General features: G+C 38.9%; 1 protein-coding gene across 1 annotated transcript; it reads right to left on the bottom strand.

Moving 5' to 3' along the window:
- Positions 1–180: 180 nt before the first annotated feature.
- Positions 181–7073, bottom strand: csad (cysteine sulfinic acid decarboxylase). The gene is made up of 16 exons (XM_083919297.1): positions 6967–7073; positions 6780–6865; positions 5408–5501; positions 5190–5317; positions 4967–5093; positions 4791–4881; positions 3378–3600; positions 3183–3262; positions 2741–2795; positions 2455–2571; positions 2283–2347; positions 2021–2102; positions 1728–1927; positions 783–834; positions 602–691; positions 181–472 (listed from the first exon to the last, which is right to left on the bottom strand). Exons 3-16 carry the CDS (start codon positions 5430–5432, stop codon positions 299–301), a joined length of 1509 nt encoding a protein of 502 aa, XP_083775423.1. The 5' UTR covers positions 5433–5501; positions 6780–6865; positions 6967–7073; the 3' UTR covers positions 181–298.
- Between the last annotated feature and the right edge of the window lie 6383 nt (positions 7074–13456).

Raw genomic sequence — 13456 nt, 5'->3', positions numbered from 1 at the left:
ACCAGGGTAGCAATACTCCACCTCTGCAATAATGGTTTCACAAAAATTGTTTATTTCACTAGTAATGTTTTAAAAGAACAAGGACCCTCTATTTGATGATTTATTCATTCATTCAGATGTTTTTTTTTCTTCTTCTTATCAGAACTGTCTTATTCAAATCACATATTTTAGTTTGTACAGTACACTCAGGTTGTGTGTTATAATTAGTGACATTACAATGGAAGGCTTTGTGCAAAAAAAACTCTAAATTATACAGTATATACACAAGGGATAAACATCTTATTAGTTGTATTTTTGTTTACAAGTCATTCCCCAGTCTTTCAATTTCATCAAGGAAGAAGTCCATATCTCTCTGGGAAAGCAGTGGAGAGAAAACAATCACACGGAAAAAGTTGACCTTGTTTCCCAAAGGTTGGTAGCCCACCATCATAGTTCCTTGTTTTGTCATGCGTTCCTTGATGACTGGAGCTACCTATTATCAAGAACAAAAGTTTAGTGTTAGACTCAGAAGTGCTGCACAGAAGTGATAAATACTTGAAGATGGTAGCCTGCATGCTCACAATCTGTGTTCCCAGTCCATGGATGTATTGCACACACTTACTTTTGCCAGTCTGTCCTGGTAATCTGCATTTCCTTCCTTCCCCCTCATGCTGGGTGGTATAAACCAGAAGCATACGTTCACAAACTCTGGCTGTCCATGGAGACAAACACACACAGATATTTAACATCTTGCAAGGAGAAAACAACTCATCTTTCTCAGTATGTATAAGATATTTGCTTACGTCACGCAATAGTTGAAACCCTTCTCTTTTCTTCATCTGATCCGCCAGATACCTGCAGGGGATATTAAGTTTTCATTTTCCGCTGACCTGGATCACAACTCAGCTGATGTTGAAAAAAAGTAGATATTCCAATGGTGCGAAGACAAGGAAAATTACGTTAGATGTCAAAAGTAGCCTACAAGTATCTTAAAGGTCCCATTTTCATGCTCATTTTCAGATTTATACTTGTATTTTTGGTTTCTATTAGAACATGTTTACAAGCTTTAATGTATAAAAAACAAAGGTATTTTTCTCAGACTGTCTTGCTGACTATATCTGTATTCACCCTCTGTCTGAAGCAATCAGTTTCAGCGCCTTTCTCTTTAAGCCCCCTTGCCAAAGAAGCCCAGTCTGCTCTTATTTGTAATTTCCCGGGTCTCCTGCATCTGCGCTCTGGGTGTCAATGCACCGTCACTGCAGCTGGGAAATTACAGCACTGTAGTGGCACTTTCTGCCTCTATATAGTATAAAGTACAGTTGTGACATCACAACAGTACAGAAGTCCTGACTGCTCTTTTAAAGGCACAGTTGATGAATACGGGATGTGTGCATTTATCTGTGGATTGAGCGTTTCGATACTTTCACAGTATTTATATAGCACCTCGACATGCTTCATAATCAAAATAGACGTGAAAATCTCACTTTCTACAACATGGGACCTTTAACCTTAAAAATGGACCCAAATGTTCCTTGATGTTTACATAAAAGAAAATCAATATCTGAATAGCCAATTCACTGATTAAAGGCGTCAATAATTTTGACATGCAAAAAAGTAAAAAATAGATTATTTAAAAAAAAAGCAGTGTATGAAATTATGCCTCTTAAAAGATTCCATAATTTTAAATTTACTACTTGACTCGATCAAAGCCAGACTTGTGTTGTGCTGCAGCTGGATGCCTTATTTACCTTACATGGATAAAAGCTTTGTCTACACGCTCTTCCAAGCCAGTGGAGCCAACAGCTTTCCACATCAACCATAATTTTAGACAGTCAACCTTGCGGCTGCACTGCAGTGACTTATCCCCGACATCCAGATTCACATCATAGAATTTGTCTTGCTGGAAGAGGTATGTGGCGTTAGCACTGTGGCACTTCTTCAGCAAGTTCTGAGGACAAGCAGAAATGAATGATTGTCAAATATGTTTAAAACATAAACCTTTATTACAATATGTGTATCAGATAATGGTGTAGCCTCAAACCGTGGTATCCTGTAGCAGTAAGGCAGAACACTGCAGGCCAGCCACCAGCATCTTGTGTGGATTCCAGGCTACTGAATTTGCTCTTGACACACACACAGACATAAAAGAAACACACTCACACACCATACGTTATGTACAGTACGGTCTATATCTTCTATATGACATAATCTGCCCAGCTGTGTAGCTCTATTCATGTACAGGCAAAATGTCGCCTTTCTTATTATGAGAAATGTATTGTCTTGTCATGCATATTAATTAATACCTGTCAACCCCTTTCATCACATGTCTGTGTTGCTTGGAAAAGAGCACACTCCCTCCCCAGGCAGCCTGAAACACACGACAAAACAGACAAAACTCTGCATGTTCTTAAATTTGAACAAATACAACAGAAACTTTTCATCAGACACGGATTTGTCTTCTATAGAAGGACTCACATCTACATGCATCCAGAGCTTGTGTTTATCACAGACATCAGCTATGTGGTCCAGGGGGTCAAACGCACCCTGAACTGTGGTCCCTGATGTGCAGCTTACAAGGAAAGGCACTGCCCCCTGGTAGAAAAGAAAACTGTAAGTGAACACAGCTTTCATGCTGGTGCTTTCTGTTGTGCAGGATGTACAAAATGTTTTATGGTTAGTCAAACCTTGTGGATAAACATTGGTAAAACCAACATGTTGTTTGTGATATATTTGAGTGTCCACTAAATGTCAGTGACTTTACCTGAGATTTTGACAGCTTTATCTTTTCATCCAGGTCCTCTGGAATCATGTGGCCTCTGAAACGCACAAGGGAGCAAAGAAAAGGTGTCATTTTGACTGTATAGAACCCCAGGATTCAGTATGAATAGGGATGCAACTAAAAGCTAACAACCAGTTTCATTAAATAATTGATTATTTTAATATTCATCAAGGCTATGAGACTGCAAAAAATAATGGAATAATACTGTAGCAATGTCTTCAAAGTGCTTATTTTATCTGACCAACAGTACAAAAGATTTTCAATTTACAATTATATTAAATAGAGGGCAGCTGTAAATCCTCACATTTCATGACATTGAACCAGTTTTGTGCCATATTAAACCCTCAAGTTGAGCAATTAATTAATTATGAAAATTATCGTCATTATCAGTGTTATTAGCTCTTATTATGACAAAATACTTTACCCATCATCTACTTTTACCAGGATGACATTGTCTGTCCCAATGCCCAGAAAGGCAGCCCCTTTCTTCACAGAGTAATGGCTCTGGAAAACCAATAATTTATGTTGAGAGTGAGGTAACACATAAACAACAATGTGGTCCTCAATAAACATATCTGATACACCACCAGCCCCTCAGATGTTAATAGCCATTCCTGACCTCTGGAGATGTAAAGATGGTGAGTCTTGGGAGACTCCACAGCCCCTGGCTTTTGACCTCTGGGAAGAGCTTGTAGCGTGCAAGGTTCATGGCGTACATGTTAGAGGTAGAACCCCCAGGACAGAAAAGACCATCACCTTCTGTCCAGCCGATCAGCTGCCGCAGCCCTCTCAGTACCTCAGTCTCCATCAGCACAAACACTGGGGCCACCTCATAGGTGAAGCTGCAATGACACAAGAAAAAAGGATCAATTTTAAAGCTGTATTTCATACTATTGCATTGTAGTCCACATTTTATACATACAAACATTACCACACCTGCCTAACACTTATAGTAAAAAGTAATTTACTCAAGTACTGTACTTAAGTTTAATTTTTTACATTTATTTAGTTTAAGTGACTTTAATTACTTTTCAGATTCAGACTTATGTACAAAACATATGATCATCTAACATGAATATATTTATGTATAAATGCTACAGATAACATTTTATTTATTTAAACTGGTCTTTATGAATGTTTGTCTGTTGTCATAAAGCGTAAGTCAGTAAATGATGACACTTTTAATGCAAAGTTGACATTGTTTGAGATGTCTGTCTGCCTTTAGTAAAGTGGTAGAATTCAGACTTGTCATAAAATATGTCATACGTTTTATTACACTATCAAATGCTTTTATAACAATGTCATGGATAATTCCCTTGACTCTCAGGTAAAGTGGTACCATTTATACTGATCATTGAATGCTATCAGGTCGGTTTGACGACAGGGAATACAAAACTGAGGTGATTTATGAAGTTTTGGAAAGAAAGCTTTACTTGTTGCTTAAGTAACCAAAATGTAAGCTGATTTAGTTTAATTAACTAGCTAGTTAAGCTAATTAGGCTAGTAAGCTTGATTAGTCGTGCAGCTAGCAGTCCTACTAAATAAGAGGTTTTCTAAGTGTGAAGCCCATCCAATCCAAACAGGATCTGTCTGAGGGGAGACAGTCTCAGACTTAGCAAAACCCTGTATTAGCTGACCCGGAAAGATACTTTCATTTTATTTTTGTTTAAATACTACTAAAATTTAGAATGCAGAATTATAAACAGAATACGACATGATCACCCCCTTATCTCTCATTCATTCTGCCTGTTTTCCAGCTACTCCCACCTGCCCTCTTTCTGGCCAGTTTCACCACTGGACCTGCTTCTCCACCTCACTCACGTTTCCCATTCCCTCATAACCACATATACGACCACTTTTACTAGTCCTTTGCCAGATTGTCTTCTGCATGCCCACTTCCAGTTATTGCTGCTTTTACTTCTTCCACCATTGCCTATTACAAGCATTATTCAGATCATATTTTTACACCCTTATTCATACATAACCTGTGATGTGCTTATAAGCTTTAGTTATACATTTAGTTGATTCTTACAGGTTAGTGTTAAGAGCCTCAGTGAGGAATCGTCCAGTCAGGGCATGATAGTCCACTCCTGCAAACTGCTGATTAAAAAAACGTGGGTGACCTGAAAGAAACAGGAAAAGTCTTATCATGAATTAAAAAAAAGGGTTAATGTATTTAAATGTCTCAACTGTCTCTGGCAGTCTCACTTGTCTTGACGCTGTACTTGGCGACATCCTTTACTCTCCGTAGGAGCTTGTGTTGCGGCTCCCCCGTCGCCCTCAGCTCCAGATCCAGCAGCTGAGCAAGGTCCTCTGGCTCTTTCCACTCACAAACCTGCAGTACATATGGATTATGAGTTTTGTCCAAAGTACTCGATGTAATCACACTCACTGTAATCTGACAGCGTTTCGATTTTAGACTTCACATAACCTTTTGTTTGACGTCTGTGCCTTTGCAGAGCACTTCCTCAATAATAATTTTAAAGGCTTCATTCAAGAAAAGTTGGCCCTCTGCGTGGTCGATCAGAGGCTCATTTAGGTCACGTTCCTGCCCATCTGCTGTTGTTAGAACAGTGAAACGCATAAACAAACACTTCCAAAAGTCAATAATTACAAATGGACACATAGGCTATGGCACACTGTACTTACATGAGGATGGGAACATGTTTTCCATATCCACGCTTTTGAAAGGTCGGTGAATCTCTCGTCTTTTGTTTGGCTGTCCTGACACAGCAGAAAATGGCTACAAAAAAAAAGGCATGGTGAGATACAGTATCAGTGGGAGGGTGTCAACCTTTGTCCCATGTTAAGTTAATTAATGTTGTTGGAGACAAAGGGAAAGAATGGGCGAAACGATGGAGAGTAGTACAATAACTTATGATTTTCTGTTACAAACACAAAGTTGGTTTAATCAATTCATATGTGAATTTCTCATGAATGAAACAAGGTGTTGTCCATTTCATGAAATTCCTGCTGGATCTGTTTAAAAGCTTATTTTCAAAAGTATCGGATTACTTGTTTGAATTTTACAGAGAAGGGATCTCTTAGAGGTAGCAACTGTGATATAATGAGTTTATTCAGTGTACAGACACTGCTTATCTGCCCTTCTTTGCATGACAACAAGAGTTCCTATCTCAACAAACACTAAATTATGTAAGGTAAAGACCAAGATAGTCAGAATTCATAGAAAATTACCCTTTCTCCCACAAACCGAACATTTATCATGTTCAACATTTATTGTTTATTAGGATGTGGTCCAACGTATTCACTGTTATTTTATGAGGCTGAGCTTGTTGCTTTTGCTGTTTTTGTTTTATGGATATAGCTACCTTATTTTTGTTTTATTGATAAAGTTGACTAGTTTTGTTTTATGGATATAGTGTGATTTTGTTATTCTTTGTTTTAATTGCTGTGGCTTTCTGCATGGACCCCTAATGGGGATCCAAATAAATAATAAAGAATAGCCTAAAATAATACATGTTGAGTTTCACAAAACATAAAAAGATGTGATTTTGAAAAAGAAAAAGAGATTGTATCCTCTTCTTTAATTGCCACAGTGTATTTTCATTCAAATGTAATGAGGACCTTTTGTTTTCCTAATTTCTCCTGGACTGGAAGGAGAATAAAACTAATCACTGGAATTCACACTAGACAATGCGCTGCGGGGAAAAACTCCCGTACTGCGGGACGAAAAAAAAAAACCTGCTGCAGAAAGTTGAAGCAGAAGCATCTTTTAGAGACACGCAACTCGACGTCACTCTGCGGTGGCCAATCACGCCACCGGCGATCAGACTTAGAAAACAGTCCGTTAAAAAAAAGTTTAGTTGACAGGTTATACACTGGCTATGTATAGTGTAACGTTAGGCCTATACAGTCTATAGATCAGAGAGTAGCTACTGTGACTGCAAGCTTAACTGCTTCTATCGCTGCCAAGTGACATGGCCGCAAAAAGCTTCGGCAACCTACAAGAACGTCTACCAAAATAAACTATGAGTGTAAAAAACGGAACACAAGCACTCACCCTGCTTAACCGCCCAGCAGGTAGTGTCCTGTTTCGGGCAACAAGCTCCAGCACTAAGCACAGTCCCTCCGCCTTTTCTTGTCTCGCTGTTGTGAAGTGAAGCTGCCTTCAACTGCAGTTTGAAATGTGGAGATCATACAAACGCTGAAAACAACCATTGTGAGGTTACAGGCTCAGGCGTACGTACTGTGATGTGTTCACTGTCATCACGTAAAGTCCGCGAGGGCGAGGGATAGATGGGCCTCAAGTCTGTTTCATTCGTTGCTGTGCAAACGTTCGGCGACTGCTACAGTGATGCACACCGAATATGCAGAACTACAGTGCTGTCAAAAACAAAATATGTGAAACCCATCACCTTTTACAAGCGTTGTTGCATTATAGACCCCAGTTAAAATAGATATGCTATATAATATGAAATCCATCTTATTCCTCATCAATATACATACAGTGCATCACAATGTCAAAGCAAAAACAGATTGTTAGACATTTTAGGAAAACCCTGAAATAACACATGTGCAAAATGTGTTATTACTGAACCTTTTACTCAGTACACTGTTGAAGCACCTTTGGAAGCAATTGCAGCCTGGATCCCTCTTGTGCATGATGCTACAGGATTTACACACCCGTCAACATCACCAGACTCTATATATCTGATTTTTTTCTTTTTATAAATTCAGAAAGTCTGCTTGAGACCCCTTGTGGACTGTATGAATTGTGGATTTAGAGGCACTCAACACTCGCAGACTTCCGGGGGTTCGCAAAGTCTGTGAGTCTACAAGTGGGGTCAAGTCCGGACACTTGGATTTAGCAATAAAGTCTAATTACTACTTCTACTACTTCAAGGACTAAAAGAGTAGCACAGGGGATTCTATAGTCTGTTGGGGCCCAAGGCAAAAATTCACAGGGGGCCCCTCGAGCCAGCGTTCATCACCATTATGTTATAAATAATCTGACACCAACAATTTCAAAATCTAAACTTCTTTTTGTTTTAAAAAGCTATTTTAAAAATATAAATATAAGCATTTAAAAAAACTTGTAATTCAAACATTTTAATGTGAAGAACAATAAAAAACAAAAATGGGAGTAAAAAACAAAACTAAAAAACGGGAGTAGATGGAGTCAGGTGGGGCCCCCGCAGGGAGGTCAGGTCTCCTACTGTCATTGCAAACTTTGCGCATTATCACTGCTGCAGTTTAAAGTTCATCAGCTCTCAGGGGCCACCTACTGGCCCGGGGCCCTAAGCAGCTGCCTGCCTTGCCTTCTGGCAAGTGTCGCCTCTGCAGAGGAGGGATCCCTGTTTCAGGATGAGGAGACATGCAATCGATGTTATGTATACAGAATGGATCAACATAGTGAAATTACAGTATGGACAATCAGGATGACAAAATTATAGATAGGCTGGATTGTAAAAACATACATAAAGAACCTTGAACAAAAGGCCTCAGTGGTACAAAAGAGCACTTTAGGATTTCATGACGTGGTAAGGTCTTCAAGTGTTGTTTTGTCCTGATATTAAATTATGACAGCCTATATCATGAGAAACATTCATTCTGAGTAGAAACTGGGTTACAGCCTCAGCCAGCACCAGACAGTGAAGGCCTCAGTCGGTCTCCAACAGAGAGTCTATGCTTTCAGGTGGCAGCGCCCAGTCTTCCTGACTGAGCAGTGAGTGCAGGTGAGAAGCAGTGGCTTTCTCCCTCTGGCAGATGCTCCAATAGCGCAGCATGGCAAACACTCGCTCCACGTGGAGCGAATGGTCCTCTTCAATCTGTTCCAGCTTCACAGAGGAGATGTCGAGAGCCTGTCTGCCAATCTCCCTCCAAGATCTGCCAATGGTACGAGCCACGCTCATCAGCTGCTTCTCCTTAACTAAGCGAGAGCCTGTGCAATGAGACAGAGGCAGATAGAGTATGTGACGATCTCTACAATATTTTAAAGTGAATAGCTTAAAGTGTAGTGTGACCCACCTTTGGTGCAGATCTGTTTGGATGGAATGGTCTCTTGTAAGTCAGTAGCTACTTCTCTTTTTCTTGACGTTTTGCTTTTTCCTTGTAATTAGAGAAATCTATATTTAACAGGGACATTTAAAAGTATTTCATAATGAGATTGTTGACAATACTGAAAAGGCCTTGTCCTACCTGAAGGCAGTGTATTGACTTGCAGATCCTTAATAAAGTGAAGCATTGGGAAGGTTTCCTGCAGGGCCTCATCTTTCAGTAGTTCCAGCAGACCTTGTGCAGCTTCAGGACCTCTCTGGATGATGTGATCTAGCAGGTCTGTCACCTTCTCACTAGGAAAACGGCAAGCTTTCATCTGCTTGTAGCCTTGAACAGACAGCAGACAGCGGGAGTCTGCGTGCTGCAGGACAAAATCAGCATCAGCACTTAGAATTTCTATTAGCTTCACCTTCTGGCTTCTGAGTAGCCGGATTGCTGCTGCAGGTTCCTCAGCCATGGCTTGATGTCACTTAAATGAGAAAACAAAGAGATGAGGGGTTATTTTAATACAAACACAGTTCAAATCAAAAATAATTGCAAAACCAACTATTGAATTCATTGTGACAGTTCAACAAAACTATCTTATCTTATAGTTCTCTAGTCAGTTATTGTCCATTTATTCTCTCAGTGAGGTCATGGTGTACGTCTTTAAGCAATGAAACCTTAACAGGTGTATCTTCTACAGTATTATTCTTTTTCCACTCAATAATGGGTCAAGTTCCCTTGCTGCTGATTAGTATAGGCACACTGAATCTTGGGCTGTGGTTTATACCTGAGTAGAGGTTATGACCCAGCTTTAGGGTTTAAATCCTTGAAAGATATTGCATTTTGCCCATTTTCAACAGGTGAGAAATGACCCAGCAGACACTGTTTTGAAGTTTTTGTATTAACATTCAAAAGTAAATTAATTATTACACATGACTTGAATAATCCCTATAAACCTCCGTCACAACTGTAATTTCTGAGTGACTTTTTTGTAACGAACATGCATTTAGACATAATATATAATAATATACTCACATTTATTTGAGGTTAAATAGGAAGTCCCTTCCAGTCATTTATTCATGAGCAATAAGAAGCCATTCTGCCGCAATACATAGGCTATGAAGATCTTGATCTTGATAATTACTGATTGTTTATGAAAGAAAGTAGCTTTGGTAATGAGAATGTCAAGTGTTTATAGAAATACGTTATCTATTCAAATATCCATTCAAGTAGAGACCGAATACTGTGCATTATTAATCAAGCCTTCAGCAAATCAACGGGCGCTTGATGTACTCAATACAATACTATTTACATTCTGAACTACGTGTCATCAGTATTACATGTGTCGGCGGTCCCATATCTTCTGGACTTCCTGGTGCATTCAGGCTACACAGCGTCTGTGGTCGTCCAGCTCCAGATGCGCCTCACAAGCACTCTCTTACAGTAAATACGGCTTTATGTTACAGACAAAAGCTACTCTTACCATTCATTGAACAGCTGTAGCAATAGAAAAAAGCACGATGAAACAGAGACAAATTTTGCTTGCTGGCAGACCGAAAACATTTCCCGTTTACATGATTTGAATTACATCGGACTCATGTTTTAGTCCCGCTGCCTTCTTCTTCTTCTTCAGGGTTTTACGGTAGTTGGCATCCCATAAATTGCATTACTGCCTCCTCCTGGTATTACACTTCCACTATTATTCCACCCCATTACCGCCTTGCAATTAGTCCGGTTGTTTAAATAATAATAATAATAATAATAATAATAATAATAATAATAATAATAATAATAATAATAATAATACGTTTCTCCTTTCCACGGACACCACACTGTCAAGCACATCTTTGACCCTGATTTCCACTCATACTAGCCTCTGTACCCCTGCAGGAAATCAGGGCATGCGCCACTGTCTCCTGTTCTTCACACTGACTGCAGTGCCCAGTTGTATGTTTTCCTATTACAAAGAGTGTACTGTTCAATTTTCTGTGACTCATTTTAATTTACTAGTTACAACCGGTGTCTTTTATTCTTTGTCCATATTCAACAGACTGCAGCTTGATGTACTGCATAGCATTTCATGTCTGCGTGCCTCCATCCAGTGGATGGATGGTTAAACTGCAGTAATCAGCCCTGGCTGTGCAGTTTTGGTGACATCTGGTGGAATCGTTTACACATTGCACTAGTAGTGACAGATGCACGTAAAATATACAGTATTTTACTTGAGGAAACATTGTAATAACACAATGTTTAAAGAAAACACGACTTTACTGATTCACATGTTACAGAGCAGAGAGGTAGGAAAGAGAAAAGATAAATAACTATTTGAATGAAACAAATAAAATAAAAAAGATTCTCAAGAAATTATAGGTGACATTAAAAAAGCGTTATGTGCAGAGAATATACCTTAGACTATATAGAAGTCAAGTATGCAAATATTTATGCAAATGATGCTCAGAAGTGAAACTCTGGCAGCCATGATGTTTGAACTACAGTCGCCTATATATACACACACAGTAAAAGTATATGTAGGTGTATGTCGTTTACTTAGTATGCAAACTCATATATATATATATATATATATATATATATATACAGTAATACAATAATATGAAGTATACCTAATAGAAATGAAGAAGAATACTATGAAAAGATATAATATGACAATATAGAAGTACAGTAATAACCATATAGTTGCAATATAATATTGTTTCATAGTGATGTAAGTATTAGACTGCAATGTTAAATAAAATATTGTTACTACTACTGCTACTCCTAAAGCAATAATATAGTAATGATAATTATAATAATATTATTATTATTAATAATAATAGTAATAATAATAACAATGAAAAGTGCAATGCTGATGAACTTAGATTCCTGATCCAAGAGATAAACACTGTTGTTATTCATTTAAATTGTTAAAATGTAAATCAAATTGCTTCTCTTCTTCAAAACAAGATGCTCAAACATTCATGTCGACTCAGAGAAACATGTCGTTGTCCATACCGTAGATGCGGGATGCTGTAAACGACTAAATATTTGATTGTTTTGCTTGAGCAGGATACACTGAAAGAATACCAAACAGTCTGTTTACAGGTACATGTGCGGCCATGTGAATGATGTAGGATACACACTGCATCTGAGTTTAGTGTATCATTTTCTCCCTAGGCCTCTGACTGTTACCGGACAACAATTATCAGCCACCACCGGTCACACATCTGCTTAGCCTGTTTACACAGCTTCAGCTCTGGGAAATGACAAATCAATATCTTATTCCTGGACCGATATTTGCTTTGTGTGAGAGGAAAATCCTCTCGAGCCCATTTCATCCACACACAGTATACACTCACTGTGTGTATTAGCTTTCTGAATATATCCAGTTTTCTCTCTGTCTACAGTGGGTGGAAAGAGTAGAGAGAACCATCATTTATTCTTATTGTTTATTCTTACCACCCAGGTGAGATAGCTGTAGAAGAGAGGAATGCACAATTCATCTACCTTTATGTACTTCTAATGATTTTATTATGCTAGAAATTTGCATTATGTTCAGACTTGATCTTGAAAAGAAATATCGTGAGGACGCACACAAAGCTGAAACGCAGGGATCGAGTGATCTAAGGAAATATACACATGTTGGCACTCTGGTGAGCTTTCACCTCCAAATCCTGAATAATGTGCTTGTGAAATGTGCACTTAGTCATCTTGCATTAAATCACTGCAGCACAATTGGAGCATATTCCGTATAGAATATGAAAATTAACTTACTCTGCAGCTGATCGAGCACGATCCCACTCATACCCTTGTGCTTTTCAGGCCCCATCACGTTTTCTGTCAAGTGGTAAACTCCATTTGTATCTGCATGCTGGTGGTGGATGGTATAATAGCTTGGACTCTCCACAGTGCTGATGGAGAATAATGCAGTTTCCTTATGAGTGGCTCTGACTCCATTCTACAGACCTCTGCACCTGGAAAATTGGGATTTTGTAGAAGAGAGCATGTGTGTGTGTGTGTGTGTGTGTGTGTGTTTATTTATGCATACGATTCGAAAGTGAGCCAGTGCAGCAGCTTATCCCCTCCACGCCTTAACAGACAAATTAGATTTACATGTAAAGTAACAGACAAGGGAAATCGCTCTTACTGACAGACTTTATCACTCTGAACCGCAAGGGACAAAATTGGTCTACATTTGTATGGATCAAACATTGCTTTGTTCGCACTTTCACAATACACAAGTATAAACATTTCTATGTGTATGCAAAGAAAAAAACGTGCACATAAATGGAAAAAAAAATCCTCAATAAAAGAGACTTTTCGCCTTTAGTAATTGAGAATAAGCATCCACTTTACAGATAGCTTCAGATGCATCTCCTTTGTTATATTTCCTTAAAACCTAACTAGAGCCCATATTTACAATGATTTCGCAATAAAAAGCGCCTCTCTCACAACTATGGGATGAAGCTGGTCTCCTTTTGGATAAAAAGACTCTCCTGCAGAATCCACAGTCTGTATTTATTTGCTGGAGCTGACTGTAGTTCAGTTGGGGCCTGGGCTGCATACAGGGGCCTTTGAGACGTGACCCCCTCGCTCTCAGGGTGAGCAGCAGCTGGGGGACAGCCGTGCATTTGAGTGATTCTGACATGTCTGTTTGTTTAACATGCATTATATATGAAAGACCAGAGTGAAAGGAGGAAA

This window comes from Echiichthys vipera (genome assembly GCF_963691815.1).
Source record: "Echiichthys vipera genome assembly, chromosome: 9".
Taxonomy (NCBI): domain Eukaryota; kingdom Metazoa; phylum Chordata; class Actinopteri; order Perciformes; family Trachinidae; genus Echiichthys; species Echiichthys vipera.
This window is presented reverse-complemented; position numbering and strand designations above follow the sequence as displayed.